Genomic DNA, 20,108 nt, shown 5'->3' with positions numbered 1-20,108 from the left:
AGACCATAACATACACCTTATGTTATTTTCAGGATATCATCCACAAACAAACGGACAAACAGAGCGCGTCAATCAAATCTTGGAGTCATATCTTCGTTGCTACGTGAACAAACATTTAACAAATTGGGTCAATTATCTTCTCAAAGCTCAGTTATGTTATAACTCTTCACAGCACTCTGCTACAAAAATAGCTCCAATTAATGCTGCTTTTGGTATTCAAGCTATAGTTACCGCTTGGGATACGCAAATCCTGGATGAACTAGATATTCCTTATTTACCGGACAGAACAGAATCCATCGATGAAATACGTGAACGTAATAGAAAAGCAAATGATAAATACGCAAAGTATTACAATCAAAAGACAATTCCACCTCCGATTTTCCAACCTAACGATCAGGTATTAGTCAAAAATGGCAAAGTGAGATTTTTCCATCAATCAAGTAAACTTGAACCAACATTTGTTGGTCCATTTTCAGTAAAAAGGAAAATAGGAGAACATAACTATGAGTTAAATTTTCCTAAAACGATACGAAGACGCTATCCTGCTAGTTTTCATGTATCCGAACTCGAACCTTACAACGCGGACTCAAGCTCAAACAATTTTACGCAAAACATCATTATTGATGAAATTTTAGACGCTGATAACCTAGAAAAGCCTTCTCTTTACAATTGTTTATATAGAGCGCAATTTTCAAAATATGACTATCGCTCAGTCACATGGGTTCCTAGAGACATCGTTCGAAAAAAAGCATACTCAAAGCTCATTGAATTTACTCGTCGCGCTTCTCCAACAGAAGAACCGCAATGAAAATAAGAGTCTTCCAATTCAAGGAAGTGAAAGACTCTTAGGCAGGGAGGTGTCATAATTGGGTCCCTCGTTAGCATTCATAATATAACAATCCGTTATAAGAATGGAATATTAGCTAATATCAGTTAATATTCATAAGCTTAAAGAATTGTGCTTGATAATAAGTAAACAAAAATTTGAAAATGCAAATTTCTCTTTGAATGCAGAACATACGATTAAAGATTTACTAACGTATGATTATCAGTACTATTTAAAAATTAGTAAGATTTGAAGTTTTACAGCGAAATCTTTAGATCGGAAGATTTGACTGATCAGGCTAAATAAGATTGACACTTAGTCGTTTTCATTTAGTTAATCAGATCCCTGGACATATTACTATCACTCTACGTAGTACTAACACGTCCAATTCCAATAGACAACTTTGTAATGGTACTTATTACTTCCACTCGATTTACATTCTCATAACGTGTGAGATTTCTCCCGTGACACCGTGACACTGACATTACTCTATTTAATACTTGTTATCTTATTGTACTGCTCGAAATGAAACAATCTTCTTCTTTTGACTTTGTTTTTTATAAGAATCCAACTATCAAAAAATGACTCAGAGTTCTGTTTCATGTTTTGTTTCCTTTTCGTACACTTTGTTTACGTGTTTACGTTCATCCGGGTCTTCGGGTTTCGCAAAAAAAGGGGTTGTTTTAGTCCATACAGGTGAACTGGGAACTTTGCTCGCATCCTTAAGAATATCCTCCTTTTATATTGTCCTAAAGGTGTCCCGATTACGCTTTAGCATACCAAAGCCTTTTGTTCTTACAAGGTTCCTTTGTTTTTTTTTTGTTTTTATCGAATTTTTCTTTTTCCTGATCGAAGAAATCGCCGCTGTCCTGCATATCCAACTACATCATCGCTAATAAAGGGATCCAGCCGACCGGAGAAGAAAGGGGTTTGTTTCTTTTTCACTTGTTTCAGAAAGCATAAAGAAAATATGTTAATTGTCAAGAAATCTTCAAGAATTAAGTGTAAGAGAACGAAAATAGAAAGAAATGAAAAAGTTCCTAACGGACGCTTCTTTCTAGCTCATCCTTGCTTCTATATATGAACCAACAATCAGAGGAATCCAAGCTGACTTAGCAACACCCTTCCACTTGTTTCTTCATCCATATCCTCCTTTTTTTTTTTCCTGTACCTTCATTCATATTTCATTCGTAAATACAACTTTCTTATCTTTTCTTTTTCTTTTTCTTTTCTTTTTTTTTTTTTACACACTTCTCGTCTTTATTACTATCATGACCTCAGCTCGCTTAGCGCAACTCTAAAATTTTTCTCCCTGAGGATCCCGCTCCTCTTTCGTCAGAAACGAGGCACTTTACATAAAAAAGTATCCTGTGTCCTCCTTATTTTCTTACAAACCGAAAAAAAACTCATTTATTCTTTCTTCACTTTTATCTTTCTCCTTCCTCTACAACATCTCCAAGGTTTCTTTTCCACATTTGTACTTTTCCGTTTCTTTCTTTTCCTTTTCGTTTCGCTTCGTTTTATTCGGTAATATTATAGCGAACTCTCCTTTATTAATCCTACTGGTAGTGTGTCATAACCGAGGATCGTCGAGTTAGATCCCCATACTTTCCACTTCCGCAACTTCGTTTTCAACTTTCCCTTTCCCTCCCCTTCTCTCTTTCTTCAAGTGCTTCCTTTTTGCTTTTATTTTCCTGGGCATTTTTTGCTTTTTTACTGTAGCTATCCGCTCTTCTTCTTCCTCCTCGTTCCGAGGCTTTCCAACTGACCTGACGCTTTTCTTTTTGCTTCTGTTTTGGTTGCTCGTCTCTGTTTGTTGTTCCGCTTGACTTTTGCTTTGTATCGTTGATTTTTGTTTCTCTTTTCGCAACATTCTAAAGCGCTCCTGTTTTCCTTTTTGGTTTTGTTTACTGCGACAGGAACGACCGTCTCTGCTTGCTTTGTTGTGTATCTTTGATCGTCGCTCTTTTGTTGGCTTACCCAATTTATCATCAACACAGCTTGAGCTCAGCGCCTTCGGTACCCTGTAGTTTCGATTCACTTACAATTGGCTTTCTCTCTTCTCCAAACATTAGTCCCTCCCTCTTGTTTGGTCGGCTACATCCGCACTGCTCCGCAAACGACTTTTCTCTCAAATCTTTTGAACACTACATAGGAACTTGCTTTCAGTCGGTTCCTTTTTCCGTGTTTGCAAATATTCTCGTCTAACCCTGTTTGCAATTATCGTCATCTAACTTTTGGTAAATTTTTACTCCTCCCTAAACTCAGGCTTGCGTATATCTAAGAAAAGGCATAATTTTCGTTTATTTTTTTAGCAATCCTCTCACCTCTTCTCTGGAATTGCTGAAAATATTTCACTATCTAAGTGACCAGCCGATTACTCCTTTTCTTTCTTTCTCATCTATTTATTCTTCAATCCATAGTTTATTTATTGAACGTTTCTTTCCTTTTTTCTTCTCTCTTTCTTTTTGTTGTTCATTCTGTCACTTGTGTTCTTTCGTTTTTTTTTTACCTTTGCCTCAATAACACAACTATTCCGCTGTTGCGTTTCTTTTTTTTTTCGCTCTTCTAATCTTGATTTACTTCTTGCCTTTCCTCACTGGCTCTATCTCTCATTCTCCAATTTTCTCATACTTTTATCGTCTTTTACTACGATTTTCCTTCTGTAATGGACTTACAAAGCATCTTGCAACCCGTGTCGGGTCCCGCTTTTTCTGCCACTCCTCCTTCTTCCATTGCTACCACCATGGACCCTTCCCCTGGAATTACCTATAATCCTTCATCTTATTCTTTACGTAATAATACTTCGGCTCCTGTACAGCCAGTTTCCAATACTGTTTCTTCACATCCCATCTCTACTACATCCTCTCATCCTCCACCTCACATATCTTCTCTGATTTCCTCCCCTGATTATACCCATCCTCTTACTCCCCTTAGTGCTGTCTACCACCCCCACCCAACTTACAGTTTGGTTACGAACTCTCTTCCTTGCTCCTATTATGCTCCTGCTGCCCCTACTTCTTCGTCAGTTCCAGCTTCTGCTCGTCATCCGATTTCTAACATCTCTAATCTTGTCAACCATTCTCCTCCTTCACAATCCGATTTTCCTTCTGATCAACATGTTCGATCTCGTGCATCTCCTCCCCTACCTTCCAAAGGAGAACAAAATTGCTCCATTTCCCCCATTCTTAACCCAACTAATCGTTCTCCATCAAAAACACCCAATTCTTATCCCGCATACTCGAATCCATCTTTACCTGCTTCTCCTCCGTCAGTCACTTCTTCTACCGATCAACACCCCAGAGAATTTACAAAGAAGCGTTCCCTTTCCGATGAAGATGTAGCTTGGCAACTCATTCGTCTAGGCGGTACTTCTTCTTCCGATCAGCGAAATTCTGACTCTACCGCCCAAGTTCCCTCTACGAAAATCAATCATGAATTTCCCAATTCCAAGAAATTGGCACACATGTCCAGATCTGATCCCTTAATAGATCCTCATCGTCACGATTTATCATCGGACGACTCTGCACACTCTTTTTCTAAACGGCGCCGCTCTGACAATAACTCGAAGTATTCGAATAGTCACTCTTTCTCAGTTTTTCATCAACTTACTTCGAAACATATGGAAGATACCAAAGAGTTGCCAACAAGTAAAAGATCGGATAATCTTTCGGACTCATACACTAACGCAGGCTCATTCCCAAGTTACTTTGATTCTTCTTCATTCTCAAAAAGTCGCTGTTCCCGCTGTAGGCGTTCAAAGAAGGGGTGTGATCGTCAAAGACCGTGTGGAAGATGCCGTGATGCTGGTCTGAATTTGGATGAATGTGTAAGTGATGATGAGCCTTCCAATGTGGGTAGGCGAAAATCAAAAGGCCGTGGTCGTGGTAGACCAAAAACAAGGAATTGATATACATCTTTCCTTTTCTGAAGCTCTACATTGCGTCCTTTTCCTTTATTACATATTTATACCAAGTCTTATATATTATTTATCTTTCTAAGAAAGCCAGAATTACTACGATCAGTTTTTTTTTCTTTTTTGATTTCTACGACAAGTTTCCCTATACTACTTAATTAGTGTAGATTAATATATATCTGATGACTCTATGTTGCCAAAATCCATATTATTATATTAAGTCATTACCCTAATATTTTACCGTGTTTGTAATTCCCTTTTACCTTTTTTTGAAGACAGCATTCAACATCCTTTGATGCTGCGTTCTTTCTTTGCGAACATCGTGTTTTCTTTCATATTTGCGTAACTTTTTCTTAGTAGCTATTTCCGGATCCACAACCTGCTCGATGGCTCGCTTTTCACGTCGTTCGCGTCTAACATCTAGACTAGCTTGACGAACTTCTTGATATGCATTGACATACTCAGTTGTTCCGACCTTGGATTGAAGGACATCAAGAGACTCAATGACAATATCTACAAGTTCTTGTTGTATCTTTTTTTCTGCCTCATTTAACTCAGTATATCTGTACAAAGCGCTTATAATATCTCTCAAAACAGGCAGTAATTCTTCGCTTGAAAATAGACGAATAACAATTACGAACCATTGAATCATGTATTTCTTGCTTAAATCCATACTTTCAACTTTTTGTTTTCTTAAGCTCTTATACATGCGTCTAAATATGTCCAAAAACGGTTCAGAGTTTTCTTTTCGAATGGTGTTAAACCAACGAGTTAAGAATACCAAGTTCTTGACGACTTGTGTCCCAAGTTCTTCAGACAGAGAAGAGCTACGTAACTGAGCTTGCATTGCATTTGAAATTTGCAAAACGAAATCCAGTCCAAATTCAACTTCAGATGCCTTTAACTTCACCTGATTGAAACTCGAGTTGCCAGTTAACGCAAAGAAGTAACCGTAAAGACGTGAAACAGAAAGTCGAACCCAGGCATGTTTAAAGAGCAAAACATAACGAATAAGTGTCCAAATTTGTGCGTAATCACGACTGCAAGCCTTTACCGAATTAGCAATAACAAGCTTTAGCCATGATTGAAGACCAAAATAAAGCATCTCCCATTCATCCAGTGCATCGTCACCTTTGTTTATTGCGGTTTGTAAAACATCTATTAACACACCAGTAAAAACTTCAACTTCTTGAGTTTTTTCAAACCCGTAAATCTCAAATAACAACCCAAACAATTGCATTCCAACTCGATGTAAGTTCTTAGCAGTGTTTGACTTCTTGGAGATCCAGGTAAACAAAAGTTGTCTGATTAAGGCATAGCTTTCCTCGTCTACTCGCTGAAAAACATTCTTTATTAGTTCGGCAGACAGCTCTCGACAATGTGGTTCAGGATCATTGACTAAAACCATGACCAAAGCGAGAAATATTCCATGAAGATACTCTTTTAGGAGAGTATCACTAAAATTATTTAGGATAGCATGCAGCAATTCCATAATTGATTCCCTACCGGGTGCAAACTCATATTCAAGGTTTTTTAAAATAAAAGACATTTGCTTTGCAAACCTAGTTTTCCCTTGTGGGAAATCCAGAAGGAAAGCGTAGTACAAATGACGACAAGTTTGACGGGTAGATTTAGTATGGTTGGTAACCATCATATCACGAATTTTATCCATTAGTTTATAAAGCTCCGGCGACATAGCTTTTCGAGTTATGCTAGCTCTAACTAAAGAAAACATAACGCCCTGGCGATCAGGCTCTTCTATATCACCACTAATCCTTTCCAAAAGATAGCTTAAAGCTGATTCTTTAATTTCAACACCTTCATAAGGTAATATGCTAGCGATAAATTTTAAACTAGCTTGACATAATTCAGAATTGGTAGTCGGAGAATTCTGTATCAGTTTAATAGCTTGAGAAATGAAGACGGTGCTTCCTGAGAAAACTTGTGCCATTTTCAATGGAAGCAGAACAACTATGATGCGTAAAGCGGATATATTAAGCTCTTCAGAGTCACTCAATAAAGAATCACCAATAATGGGGACAAATCCAGTCATATTTGCAGAGGTAAGTAGCTCCTTATGTTTTGTGACGATTCCACGAAGAGCATCCAGTGCAAATCTGACAAGTTTTTTGGAATTTTTAGCAAAAAGATTGGGCATACGCTGTTCTTCATGGATATCGCTTACAGACATAGCTGCATTTTGTTTCGACACATAATCAAAAACATTGTAGCAAAATATTAAAGCCTTTTGCGTCATGCTTTGCTTATTGGCCATAACACCCATAGACAATCTTCGAGACAGTTCATCCACTTTTCTTAAGGACCTCGGGTATGTTGTTTCGGACAGAACATTTTTCACTGGACGTAAAAGTATGCCAAGGCTTTCAATGCCAGACATACGAGCAACAATTTCATATGAATCAAAGCTTTTATTTCCTTTAATTTCTTTGACGTTAGATTTGTACTCTTCTGCGTCTTTTTCTAGGCCGACTTCACCGAAAATTTCACTGACAAATATGGTGGAAAGGTTATCCAAACAATAATCAAGTGAGCCATATGGATAAACATCCTCAACTGAAACCAGGAGTGAATGTACGGTATACCCGAGAACATGTAATTGGTAACCTCTCTGTAAAGAAAGTCTCAATTGATTAAGAATAAAGGAAAAATATTTGGGTCCTAGAACCTTAGCAATAGACGAGAGGGTTTTCCGGGTAGCATCTCGTGACTCTTGGGATCGACTTCGAAGGATATGGCATGTGTCAATGAGCACAGGAGGTAAACGTAATGCAATCTCTTCATCCGGAAGCAATGCAACCAACTGCACTATTGACAAAGCAATCGAAACACGAAGCATGACTGTTGACTCCTCCCTTATATGAAGGTACAGAAGCAAGGGAGGAAGAATTATTTTATCTAAACAAGTGGATAACTTCGATGTGTCTGGCAGGCTATCAGTAAGAGCATTCCTATATTCCAAGGTATCATTATTGTCTATTTCCATGTCCATTTCATCCGATTTGTGATACGATGATATAGCAACGTCCAATGGTCTTAATGCGGTTACTAAGGCATTTATCAAACGAATAACAATCTTTTGATCTATAGACGCATTCTTTAATAATCCAATATAACGTTTCAAAATTGCCTGGTATTGATTCCATTGTAACCACTTAGCAATATCGCCAATAGTCAGTACAGTATCATCAATCAACGTTTGCGGAATATTTAAAGTAAAGCAAAAATGTTCTAACAAAGGTAAAAATATATGGGAAATGTTGGAACTTTTAATGACTCCTGTATCACATACACCAGCTAATCTCCTCATTGCACGACGTCTTCTATGCAATTGGATATGCAGAATATTATTGAAAAAATTGGCTTCTTCATCTCCATCAAAAAGCAGTGGACGCATATCGGAGATACTTTCAAATGAAGGTAGTTTTAGGACTGAATAATTAAGCAAAGATACGAATTCTTGTCTGATGAATTCATTCTTATGCTTCATGTTAGTTTTTGTATTAGGAAGAATAAAACTTTGGAATAAAGTCGATTTGAAATCACTATTCGTATCTTCCAAGGATATCGTATCGATAAATCGTTTGATTCCAAGAGATGCACTACTCCTTATAGATAGTTCATCTTCGTCTCGAATAAAGAAAAAACAATTGTAGAGAACCGGTAACCAAGTTAAATTGCTGATGTTGGCGTAATGTTTTTCATTTAGTGAAGTGAAGGCTGAAAGACGACGTTCAAAATCAGGCTCATCAAGTCGTTTTTGAGAAAACGAGTTAACTTCTTCCACAAAGACAGAACCAAAGGTAAGGTCTGAATCAACATTGCTAAAGGCCCTCAATATGCCGTTCAAAGATCGACGAGACGAAGGTTCCTCAATGTGAGCGTACATTTGCATTAATGTTTCAAAACTGGTAGGCTCAGCTAATGAAGCTTGCACCCATGGTTTGTTATTAGGAAGAAAGCATGCGAATAGCTCCAGTATGTTTGCTTTTACGGAGTTTGGCACGAGTCTTTTGGGCTTCTTCAAGAATGGAACGAGTAAATCTAGTAAGCGCGAAGAATCGAGCTCGCTAGAAATAAATTTGGAGACATTGGTAAGCACGACAACCGATCCATCTAAAACTCGACTGTTGTCAGCAAAAATCGGTTTTCCAAGTACATCGGACAGATTATTGAATATCAGTTTAATGTTAGGAAGTACCATCAGTGAAGTAATTTTTTGTCTAAAATGTTCTTCCACATCATCAGACTGTGCGTGCAAGATGACACTATTAAGGACTTCAAAGACAAAAAGGATAACAGGTATCTTAACAGTCGACTGACAGATAACATCAAGCAAGATCATCATTATGGAACTGCCAAAGTCCAATATTGACGACAAGTAATTCGTATTTTCAAACCACACTTTAAAAATCTGCATAAGTGTAGAAACACTTTGAGTATTCTCAGTTGCAAACTTAGGAAGTTTAGGTTGAACAAAGTATTTATATAGAAAAGCATTATAAGGGCCGATATTGACTTCAGGACAAAATTTCAAAAACGACAAATACACTTTCAACGAGTTATGGCGAATAGTGTGGGAGAGCTTGACATCTGGGGATCTGGAATCGGTTGATGAAACAAGTAACTGATCTGCAGATAATAAACTGTACAAGACAGCACTGATAATCATAGGCGCTACGGGAGTCAGTTTGGAAGAAATTTGCTTAAGAAGCTCTTCAACCATTGAAAGGAAACCAATTTGGCGTCTGAGAGAAACCATAGGTAGTGATTTCACGATACCAAGAGGATCCGTTTCGTGAATAATGTTGCGAGGCAATTCTTGATAGGGCCTAAGCATCAAACCTATTAGTAACTCTAGGTCTGATATTCTCATATTTCCCAGCGTAGACAAGACAGTAGATCGTCGAGCATTTTGATTTTTTTGACCACCATAAGCTGCGGAGGTCATTTTCCCATATAAAATACTAATGACAACAGGCATGAGGCTTAAGCGATGGGGCTCCTGAATTATACTGTCCTCCGGGCTTATAAAAAGAAAGGTGGTTAACTCATCCCTGAACTTTTTGTCATCCAATAAATTCTTTAAATTTTCTTCGTATACGTTCAAACTTTCATCTTTATAGCATAACAAAGCATCTAGTGCAGAAGATTGCACTTTAGAGTCACTAACACTAAGCGCCCACAAAAGCAACTCCCTACGCTTCTCCGCATTTTTGGTACGTTGTTGTCCTTGAAGATGCGAATAAAGGCCTAAAAGCATATATATATCTTGCCGAGACCAATCAGTGTTAAGCTCAAAGCCATGTTGCAAACTAAATAGATACTCATCCACCCGATCAATATAGCTATAAACCAAATCTGATGACTCGTTCAGAATACGTAAACCTTGAGAACGATACGAAGGAAGATTTGAATAGTCATCTTCCAAAGACTTTAATAAATCTTTTGTGCTCTGAACCTGAGGCTCCTGAAAGTTAAATAGGCAAGTACCAAATGTCTCTTCAGAAGAAGCGAAAGATGGGCACGTAAACTCGTATCTATCCAATGTGGAAAGGTAATTGACTTCAGCAGGTTCGAAATGAAGGATTGATTGTTGTTCTTCAGTAAGCAAATTCGACGGCGGTTTTGGACAAGATAACCAAGTAAACATAATTTTCATAAATTCTCCTTCTAGTTCTTTGTTAAGCACGCTTACTATTGCCTTTGCGAAATCCTTCCAAACAGGAGTAAACCGAACCATGATACACCCGATTAATGAAAACAAAGCGACTTTTCGATCTTGTAATGAAAGTAAATTAATTTTGCTGACAACGTTTCGAGCAAGTACAACTGCATCACGACTCGTTGAAGGGCTAAGTGGCATTTCGATCAAATCCCTGACATGAAGTAAAGGGGCCGAATATTGTCCGTTAACATTCTCATAAATGGTGAGAAGTAGGTTTATTGAAACACTTCTAAGACCGTAAGCACCAGTTACCAAATTCTTTAACAAGCAATTAATTATTGAATCCATAGACTCCTTAAACGAAACAGTTTTCATTGCTGCAAATGGTATTAAATTTTCTAAGAAAAACTTGCTTGATGAATATAACTCAAACTTAGGAAGTACTAAGTTCAATAGCTTTTGCATGCTTGCTGAATTTTCTTTCAAATAGCTATTTGCCTTTTCGTTGAGAATCCTTAAGATTAAGCCTACAATATTTCCATAGAGCAAAGAGGGCGAGGACAGACTCTTAATCTTTTCTAAGACACTCACACAACTCTCATATAGCTGAACTTTATCCACCGCAGAAGAGGATAATACAATCAACTGAGACCATGCAGGAGCCAATTCATGTTCGGTCAAAGGATCGCCACCTTTCGTCAATAATGAGGCCTTTTTCAAGCTCTCACTAGCCATAGTAAATATGCTAGGAGTTAAGGAAACGCCCGTATCAAAAGTAATTTCCATAACCGCTATTTGAATTAGGTCCAAATTAGGATTTGAAGATACGTATTTGGATAAAGCAGGCTTAATGAAAGAAACATATCTTTGGTGATTCAAATTTTGAATAAAGTCGGCAAACGACAAAAACAGTGGGGGAGGGCCTTGCTGTAGAAAACTTAAGATACGTGTGCTGTAAGGTATAACAACAGCAACCTCAGGATACGTTATGAGATATGCAGCTAACTGGTATACTAAAGTCAGAAAAGAGTATTCCGCAGATTCCCAAACCGTTGTCTCCATAAGCTTTGTATACGCTTCAAGGAAAGCCGAAATATTTGAAAGCTTAGCACCCTTTCGGGTAGCAACAACAGTTACAAATAGGCTAATATATAGTGAAGGATTATCCATAATCTTCTGAATAAGTATATCCTGAACTTCGACAAAAGATTCAACAGTAGCATGATGAATGATTGAAATGAAAACAGGGACACAGACAGATGAGGCCTTAGGTAACGTATAAATGGAGGGATCCAAGAGAATCCTTACGAAAGTAATACCTTTCGAATGGACACTGGAGCCGACACCTTCGATTATGCGAGCAAAAAGGATGACGATACCTTCCAAATACTGAGAAGAATAGTTATCGTTTAAGTCGCTGATGACATGATGAACAAATTGATATGCGGCGTCTTCTTTGTTCAAACGGCACAGAAAGGACAAAGCTTCAGAGGTAAACCGAATGACATGAGCTTTCTCCTTTTGCTTACCTAGTAATGGAGACAAAATATCGTAGATATGGGTTAGTTGAGGAATTAAAATTTTCCTCAAATATTTGAAAAGATATGCAACTGCGTGAAAAGACCAGTCCACGACTTCTAGCTCGGTACTTCGCACGAGTTGGGACAGTAATATTAATGTACGATCAACGTACACAGCAAACTCAGTCGTTAAATCACGAGCAAACTGGGTTATTAACTCCAGCAACGGCTGCAAAGAAAGTGAATTACCCTCACCAGCATATTTTTCGAGAATGGAAAAAACAGTCTGCTGATGAAAGATTAACTGAGGGAGCGATTGCGTATAAGGAGAAACCTCTCTAAAAAAATTGGTAAAATGTGTGGAAAGATTCAAATCTACCCATTTATTTAAACAAGAGATAAAATACGATTCAAGCTGTTCACTCGTTAGTACTTATCAAAATTTTTCAATTTCAAGACATATTCAAATTAACTTACATTTTCATCTTCTATATCTGCTGCACGGCGAACTTTATGAGCAACATCAATTTTTAAATTGTCCACTCGTTTTGAAAACGGTAAAAACTAATAGAATCTGATTAGCGTCGTTCCTTCCGATGAAATTCGTTTCACATAAAATGCATACCACATAATTTTTCGTACTATTATTCTGCGCAGCAGCTTTCATGTCTCCTGCGAGATTTCTGGGCAATTAACCACGAAGAATGGATATTGCTTTCTGCACGTAGAAAATGCAAACAAGACTGGCAAGCAAACCTTTAGTGTGGCGGTAGACGTCTATAATTCTCGCTAAGTCATATAATGTGTCGCGATCAAAAGAAAGCTTATAGTTCCTTAATAAGGGTTTACTGAGACTGTTCACTTTCATGATTATGGGGAAACCACCATTCTGGTAAGGGTAATCCACGAGAATACTGGGAATAGGAGAAGAGCATAGGAGATGGAGGTAAATTATTAAAAGCAGGTTTGGAAAAAGCAGATGAACTGTTTCCTTTAGGATTACCCATTTGTGATTTCCACGAAATAGTAGCTCCATACCACGCAAGAAACGGGGTTTGTATATGTGAATGAAGACATTGTATAGCCATTCCTCTAGTGACCATCTCAGATTGCCAACGTTCTGACATTCCCGGAAGAGAAGCCAAAGGTCCTGTGATTAATATTTTTTTTGATAAAGGCCTTCTGAGATCAAGGGGTAGAGAGCAAATGACTTGTTCGAGAAGGTTTGGTAAGGCTTGTTCTACAAGGTCTAAATGCAAGCGATCCGTACCTTGAAAAAGCGATTCTAAACAAACATTTGATATCCAAGATGGTAGTTTGATATAATTATTGCTGTTGTTATCAAAGAAAGGAACTGTCTCTGGAGGACACTGATGAGTTGGTTTCGATGTGAAGGGCATTGAGCTCATTGGAGAATTGTGAATAGTATGGACGATTTCTTGAGCTGTCATCGTGTGAGGAACATCCTCCGAAGGAAAGGAATAAACTGTAGATGTGAGCAGGGATGAAAGAAAGGTTTGGAATGGGAGAGGCACAAGATCACGCTGAGACGCATGTGTTGAATTCGAGGACGCGCAAAGTGCTAAGCAATTGTGCATGTGCTCTATCACCGACATAATACATTTATCAGATATACGGATTAAGTTGCTAAGTATCTTCAAATCGGCAATAGGAATAATTTTTGTTTCGTACCACCCTATATCAATGACCAGTGCATCTTTGGACCCGGTACTTAATGTTGCGGTTAGGGCTGAATACATCCATAGAATCGATTTCACTTTGAGATTTGAAAATAAAACTTCACAAAGAGATACTCTCTCCTTTTTACTCAAAAAGAGATCCACGACTAGAACAACACAAGTATTATGAAGTACTATTCCTGGCAATGTTGAACAAAGACGTATAATTGAATACAACAATTGATCTGCGAGATCGTTAGTAAAGTTATTATTGTTGTATAAGTGTCGTATGCGAGGGCTTTTTTCTTCTGGAATGCCCAAAAACATCAATTTCTCATCTATTTGAATTAGAAGCGTCGACATAGTTTAATTGTTTAATACTTTAAATCTAACAAGCAGTTTAGTTCCCTTGTTACTGTACAGTAGCTTTTATTAGATTCTCTATAACTTATAAACCGTTCTGGTAATGTGGTAAGGACAAAGGGATAATCAACAAACACAATTATAGCGTTCAAGCAGACTACGTGAAATGCAACGACGTTGAAGCTTAATCCACTCACAAGTTTCAAGTCAGAAAATCAATATTCAGAAAACGCTTAATATAAGCTTACTATTCACAGGTAGGTGCTACTGTCTCCAACGTCATATTCACATTCACTTTTACGTTACTAGTCGAAACATATAGTTTAAGATAGTTTAATATCGTAATAAATTATGCAACAAAACTTATTTTATAGGATAGATTTGATACACTCATTTACTCCTCAATCTGTTCAGCAGCGGTGTAAGCTTGTTCACGCTTCTCTCCGACAACCTTAGCTCTACGGAGACGGGCAGCCTTGGAACGGGCACGACGAGCATCTTGTTGCTCTTGAAGTAACTTAGTACGGTTGGCTTCAGCCTTAGCACGCTGGATGTGCTCAATCAAAGCACGCTTGTGCTTGAAGGTGTTACCCTTAGCAGCCAAGTAAAGGCTGTGGTAAAGGTGCTTATCGATCTTGCCAGTTTCACGGTACTTACGAAGCAAACGGCGCAAGACACGTTGACGACGCATCCAGACAACAGCAGAGGGCATACGAGCCTCAGCAGTACCCTTACGCTTACCATAACCAGTGTGACGGCCAAGACGCTTGGCAGCATGGGTCTTGCGAATGCGGAAGCGAGAGTGCATCAAGTTAGGCTTGCGGATGAGCAAACCATCCTTAACCAACTTACGGATGTTTTGACGGCTGTTAGCATTGCTAATTTCGCTAAGCTCGTTGGGATCCATCCAAACTTTACGTTTGCCGCAATTTAAAACGGAAGAAGCAAGGCGCTTCTGCGTACTAAGGTTGGCCATTTTTTCTCGCTGTTTTTTGGTGGACGGACGGTCCTACCTGTCGTAGTCTTGCCCAATTCTTTTGGGGTATATAGACAGTCACGTTTAGGGTAGGGTTAATTTATAAGCTACAATTATTTTAATTGATATATGAGAAATCATGTGCAAAGTATAAACGAAATGAAAAGCAATAAAATAGTAGAACAGAGAGAATTCTAATAAATGTAGATAAACAATCGTATTGCCATAAAATGTAGTCTCTTTTCCGGTTCGAGTAAATCCTAACAAGGTTGTTGAGATAATTAATCAATATATGCTGTTACAGATTATAGCTATTACTTATTATTTATTCATCTAAACCATTGAATCCATTCAACTGTAAATTAAGATAAATTAGATATGTAAGGGGTAAAATCATTCCAGGCTTATGGGCGTATTAAGCATAAAAAAGGAATGCCATAACATTTCCATCTGAGAGTGTAATCATTACTGTATCGTCAAACAACTCAATGTCCTGCACGTGAGTCTTGCTTTGTTCATAATCTTGAATATACCGGCTAAAAATCAGTTTTGATTCTATCATAAACGGCCGAAATTCTTCTGCTTCTCTAAAATTTTGCAGGTCCCATAAACAAATCTCAGTACAATTCCTAGAAACAGAAATAATTTTTCCACATTCAAACAATTTAGATTTCTCCACGCCACATACATGTCCTCGAAGCTGAATGCCCCATTGAATACGAGAAGAATCGAGGCCTGAAGAAATATAATGTAGCATTAATGTGTTATCCGCATGGGAACTTAACACATAAGGACCCTGTTGATAAACGCCTGACGCTGGTTGTGAAGAAAAAACAATGTCAGAAACTTGACGTTGACCGACTCGATTTTTTACAATTGTTGAGTCCGTAATCCAAAATTCTTGTAATCCAATGGTCCATCCGTGGGCAATCACATATTCGCTGTAGGCGAGTTGTACGATTAGTATTTTGCGTGAGCGAGATAGATCAAGTTCTATATGAATTGAAATAGGATCCTTCACACCAGAAACAGAGAATTTTCCGAGTAACTGAAAAGAAATTGATGACAGACTTTTGTTCTTAAACATGCACAATGACTTATCCTTCGTCAATCCGCAGAGCAAATTATGTCGGACACTCAGAGATTTCAACGGGGAATCTATATGTAAGATACTATTCAAATCACTAAACCCGTTCTGAGTAAGCTTTGTATGAAGTACGGCTCCAGTTTCTAAAGCTATGTAAAAGTTGTCACCATCAACACACATGGTAATAGGAGAGTTAGATTTGTATTCCTCCGGAAATGATATGGTATTCAAACATGTCATTTTGTTCTCATTAAAAGACCACTCATAGAGCATTTTCGTATTACATGTGTATACACGTCCTTCATGGAGTAGGGCAACTTTAAACTTCGCTTCATCCGCCGGTTCCTTAGTAAGACAGATGTTTTGATTTTTAGAGAGTGAAAAAACCTCCTTCTTACAGTTTCCTGAGTTCCAATTACTCTCACTCTTAAATTCGTTCTTCCAATTTTTACGGGCCTTGCTAATTCGAGCTCTCCGTCGAATGCGGTTTTTGCCAAATTCTGAAAGAAAAAGATTATGCCATACCTAAATGTGGTTAGTCAAATATACATCTCCAAAGAAATTGCTTACGGATGAATTTTGAGCGATGGATTTCCAACTTTTGGATACCCTTTCCAATGCAACGATGTCGCGAGAAGATAGACTTTCAAAGATATGAAGAAGCGTTTCATGGCTAAAAATATTCGCTGGGTTCTTGGTTTTCGCTCTCAAACTCATAATGAAAACGTGTTCTCCAAAACTTGACCTTAAGATGAAAAACAAACAAGCAGCTTTCCCAAAAATTCAAATTTTAAATATTTAATAAAGATAAATATGTTTCACGAAAGTACTTTTAATCCAAGAAAAAGGAGTAATTGGGATTCGATGAGTGGAAGTCTCTGAGAGCAACACATTGCCTTCAGACATGCTTACCCAGAACACCAGAGCTGAATATTCAAATACTTCCTTTTACGATTGAAACAGAAAGGAAACTTGCTTTATATGATATTTTAAGAACATTGAAAGATTCTCCACTCAGAAAATTGCGTTAGAAAATGATTTTTGGCTTCATAAATAAATTATCGATAACGAACTTAAATCCTTTCTCCAAGGCTAGCCGATCCGCAAGACTTCTTTTAACTTTAGCAAATAAAGAGAATGCGAGGTCAACTTACGGGATGTTCTTGACGAGCAATCTTGCCCCTAAAACTTCTACTGTCAACCCAACTGTAGAGGTTTTATATAGTAAGTGCACCCTATGATAGTTCATTCAATTTTTATCTCAATTACTAACCATTTGTTTAGAGGATGGTAAAAAACTGACAATTGATTCCTCAAAGGTTAATGTTGACAGACTCACCGACATGATCGACAGTTATAGTAGAACACTGAAATTTAAGGACATGATTCAAAAGTGAATTACTCTTGATTTTCAATTCCATTTTGAATTGTTTTCAAGTTACAGCAAAGAAAGCATGAGACGATTGCAAACAAATGTCTAATTAGATGATAAATATATACACATTATATACAAAATTACCCCAGGAGATTATCTAACAGTTGTTTCTTTGTTATACCGTCTTTCGTCGTCTAACGTGTCGGCTGCTTGTGTATAATATAAACGAGCCAACTCATGACCGATATTTTTTATGCTATAATAATTTCCTGAAAAGTTAGCATCAGCTTGGAAAAGGTAGAAAAATCACTTACCTCTAGGAACAATAAATACTCCTTCCCTTCTCATTCTGAACGTTGTCGTATTAACCATAATTTCTAAGTACCCTTGTAAAATACAAAAGGACATAAGGTTATGTTTGGATGGTTTCACGGGTTTTTCTGCGCCTGCAGGAAGTTCCAGGATACCTGCCCCAAAAAAGTTCGGATCGCTGAATAAACTCGCAAACTTTGTTTGTTGGTTTCGAATTTGATATAGTTTAACCGACGGCAAGGCATACCCAATTGTCCTTGTTTCTGAAACTTTCTGGTTTTTCTGGTTCCAAGACAATACTGGACAATTCACTTCTTCATTGAATGGACTTAAGTCGTTGACATCCTCTTCGACTGGCACATTTGTAGCGGGTGGCTCTTCTGTATCTTGTTTGCGCCTTTCTGAACGAATCTTTTTTCTTCTCCTGCGTTGCGAGGCAGGATCGTCAATGCGAATTACTGTCTTTACTTCCGGCAAAGCTGGGGTTTCTGTTTTATTTTTGTTAAGCTCATAAACAACGCGTTCGTTTTTCCAAAAGGCTAATGGAGCTATCCTGGTACGATTTGACCTTCGTAATCCATGAGATTCATCAATCTGATGAATATTTCCCTGGTTATCATTTAGAGGCTCCTCATCGGATATGCCCTGTGAATCTTCCTGAACGTTTACTTTTTCAGGTTTAGGAGAAAGCTCTTTCTTTTTTGGCCGTCCTCTTCGTCGTTTTTTATCTTCTTGTACTTCCTTTTCGACTTTTTCCTCAATCTTTGGTCTATCAATTTCCTTGTTGGCTTCACTTTTCTGTTTTCGTGGTCGTCCTCGCCTTTTAACTACTTTTTCTGTGCCATCTTCTTCAGGTTGTACGTTCTCTTGATCAATTTTTGGAACTTTTTCTGAAGTTCGGGGTATTTGCGAGAGTGGAATATCTGAAGAATCCGATTCTGTATGAGGGGAAGAAAGAGGGGTTGGTTCTTTTATTATATCATCTATTTTCTGAGTCTGCGAAGCCAGTGCTTGGGGTTTCGGAGGTGAAGTCGCTGGGAACGCTTTGTGTGTAGGACGAATGCGGATTTCATCTACTTCAGAACCTTTCTTTGGAGAGTTCCAGGCTTTTGATTTTCGAAGTTCTTGTACTTGCTTGCTAACAGGTAGTTTTTCTTTAAAGGAAAACTCTGATGAGGGTGGATTGCTATTCGAAGGAGCTGATCGGTTTGGAAACTCTGAACTTCTTCGAGGCTCAAAGTTGTTTTTATCGGGTGATTGCTTCATCCTCGAAAAGTCCACTATTTTATTTTGTTTCTTTTGGTAGGATAGGTCGGTATGGTTAGGACTATATTTAAGATCATTAGGTTCATCAAATAAATGAGAAGAACGAGAAAGTGATTTTGAAGCTATATACTAGTTAGAAAATAGGTTTTTGAGATGTTTGCCTGGTCTCAGAAGCATTGAACTGAACCAAAGGCGAAAGCAAAAACTTACCCATTAATGGCCCAGAAAATTCACGACTAGCTCGTAAGGCTTTAGAGTTCATTAGTAAAGGGGAAGACGGAGGATCATTGTCTCGTTCTTGAAATGAATTAGAAAGAGAATAAGCAGGTGAAACGTGATTTTGTTCATTAACAGCAGGAGAAACAAGCGGTACAGCTTTTTCTGGTGCGATTTCTTGATTAGATGGCTCTTCTTGGTCATCTTCTAAATGAATTGAGCCATCTGACAAGAAATACGCGTCCATATCGTCAAAACCATCTGCCCCTTTTTTGACATCTTGAGGAACAGTGAATCCAGTTTTTCTATCCTTGGTTAATAAACATTTCCAGTCCTACAAATATTAAATAAATAATCTCTCAAATCATTGATATATGTGAGAAATTTAGCAGCAATTAGAATACCTGCCCACAACGCCAATTTCAAAAAATTGGTTTTCTCTGTGTTTTACCGGGACACTGGACCCTTCATTCATTGTAATTTTATAAACTCAGACATTCGAAACGAATTTAATCGTTTATTTCATAAAAAGAAGTGAATTGCTCGATGATTCCTCAATTTCTTATTTACGTGTAGTAGGAACGCGACTTGAGGTCTACATGACTTTGGATGAGATTGGGCTATTTTCGGTTTTTACTGAAAATGTAATATAAACAGTCGTAATTTTAATACCCATCATTTTTATAGCCTTCATTTAGCTTGTTTAGGATATTATCAACATTTTGCACAATTGGATGTCTAATAATATGAATACAGTAGAATACAAGTATGGGTTTTTACTATACCAATAGAAATAATAATTATAAAAGAAAACTAAAGCGAAAAGTAAATAGAAACATGGAACGAGAAACTTCCAAGTTCAATATCCAAGACACACGAAACAATA

At 37.8% G+C, this 20,108-nt stretch overlaps 10 protein-coding genes across 10 annotated transcripts; 4 read left to right on the top strand and 6 right to left on the bottom strand.

Annotated features, from left to right (window-relative positions):
- Positions 1 to 19: 19 nt before the first annotated feature.
- On the top strand, positions 20 to 994 carry SPOG_05708 (uncharacterized protein; the record flags this gene model as incomplete). Its single annotated transcript, XM_013166679.1, has 1 exon — positions 20 to 994. One exon carries the CDS (start codon positions 20 to 22, stop codon positions 806 to 808), a length of 789 nt encoding a protein of 262 aa, XP_013022133.1. The 3' UTR covers positions 809 to 994.
- A 531-nt stretch (positions 995 to 1,525) lies between these two features.
- On the top strand, positions 1,526 to 2,063 carry SPOG_05707 (uncharacterized protein; the record flags this gene model as incomplete). The annotated part of the gene is made up of 1 exon (XM_013166678.1): positions 1,526 to 2,063. A coding segment is annotated over one exon (197 nt), but the record flags the coding sequence as incomplete, so codon positions are not given.
- Positions 2,064 to 2,172: 109 nt separating this feature from the next.
- Positions 2,173 to 5,467, top strand: SPOG_04493 (transcription factor). Its single transcript, XM_013166492.1, has one exon. The coding sequence runs from the start codon at positions 3,495 to 3,497 to the stop codon at positions 4,734 to 4,736; it is 1,242 nt and encodes a 413-aa protein (XP_013021946.1). The 5' UTR covers positions 2,173 to 3,494; the 3' UTR covers positions 4,737 to 5,467.
- On the bottom strand, positions 2,421 to 2,699 carry SPOG_04492 (uncharacterized protein; the record flags this gene model as incomplete). The annotated part of the gene is made up of 1 exon (XM_013166491.1): positions 2,421 to 2,699. The coding sequence occupies one exon, from the start codon at positions 2,697 to 2,699 to the stop codon at positions 2,421 to 2,423; it is 279 nt and encodes a 92-aa protein (XP_013021945.1).
- On the bottom strand, positions 5,002 to 12,615 carry SPOG_04494 (U3 snoRNP protein Utp20; the record flags this gene model as incomplete). Its single annotated transcript, XM_013166493.1, has 3 exons — positions 5,002 to 12,363; positions 12,426 to 12,512; positions 12,574 to 12,615. The coding sequence occupies 3 exons, from the start codon at positions 12,613 to 12,615 to the stop codon at positions 5,002 to 5,004; spliced, it is 7,491 nt and encodes a 2,496-aa protein (XP_013021947.1).
- Positions 12,616 to 12,793: 178 nt separating this feature from the next.
- Positions 12,794 to 13,990, bottom strand: SPOG_04495 (actin-like protein Arp10; the record flags this gene model as incomplete). Its single annotated transcript, XM_013166494.1, has 1 exon — positions 12,794 to 13,990. One exon carries the CDS (start codon positions 13,988 to 13,990, stop codon positions 12,794 to 12,796), a length of 1,197 nt encoding a protein of 398 aa, XP_013021948.1.
- Positions 13,991 to 14,305: 315 nt separating this feature from the next.
- On the bottom strand, positions 14,306 to 15,056 carry SPOG_04496 (60S ribosomal protein L19). The gene has a single exon (XM_013166495.1). It carries the CDS (start codon positions 14,964 to 14,966, stop codon positions 14,385 to 14,387), a length of 582 nt encoding a protein of 193 aa, XP_013021949.1. The 5' UTR covers positions 14,967 to 15,056; the 3' UTR covers positions 14,306 to 14,384.
- Positions 15,057 to 15,191: 135 nt separating this feature from the next.
- SPOG_04497 (F-box protein Pof12) lies at positions 15,192 to 16,977 on the bottom strand. The gene is made up of 2 exons (XM_013166496.1): positions 16,624 to 16,977; positions 15,192 to 16,578 (listed from the first exon to the last, which is right to left on the bottom strand). The coding sequence occupies exons 1-2, from the start codon at positions 16,768 to 16,770 to the stop codon at positions 15,382 to 15,384; spliced, it is 1,344 nt and encodes a 447-aa protein (XP_013021950.1). The 5' UTR covers positions 16,771 to 16,977; the 3' UTR covers positions 15,192 to 15,381.
- On the top strand, positions 16,930 to 19,712 carry SPOG_04498 (ribosomal protein subunit l44). The gene is made up of 2 exons (XM_013166497.1): positions 16,930 to 17,277; positions 17,338 to 19,712. The coding sequence occupies exons 1-2, from the start codon at positions 17,088 to 17,090 to the stop codon at positions 17,448 to 17,450; spliced, it is 303 nt and encodes a 100-aa protein (XP_013021951.1). The 5' UTR covers positions 16,930 to 17,087; the 3' UTR covers positions 17,451 to 19,712.
- SPOG_04499 (CENP-C protein) lies at positions 17,062 to 19,799 on the bottom strand. Its single transcript, XM_013166498.1, has 4 exons — positions 19,627 to 19,799; positions 19,217 to 19,527; positions 17,743 to 19,128; positions 17,062 to 17,697 (listed from the first exon to the last, which is right to left on the bottom strand). The coding sequence occupies exons 1-4, from the start codon at positions 19,695 to 19,697 to the stop codon at positions 17,582 to 17,584; spliced, it is 1,884 nt and encodes a 627-aa protein (XP_013021952.1). The 5' UTR covers positions 19,698 to 19,799; the 3' UTR covers positions 17,062 to 17,581.
- Between the last annotated feature and the right edge of the window lie 309 nt (positions 19,800 to 20,108).

The sequence above is a fragment of the Schizosaccharomyces cryophilus genome (assembly GCF_000004155.1).
Source record: "Schizosaccharomyces cryophilus OY26 unplaced genomic scaffold supercont4.1, whole genome shotgun sequence".
Taxonomy (NCBI): domain Eukaryota; kingdom Fungi; phylum Ascomycota; class Schizosaccharomycetes; order Schizosaccharomycetales; family Schizosaccharomycetaceae; genus Schizosaccharomyces; species Schizosaccharomyces cryophilus.
Note: the sequence above shows the minus strand (reverse complement) of the source record. Positions and strands in the feature narration are given on the sequence as shown.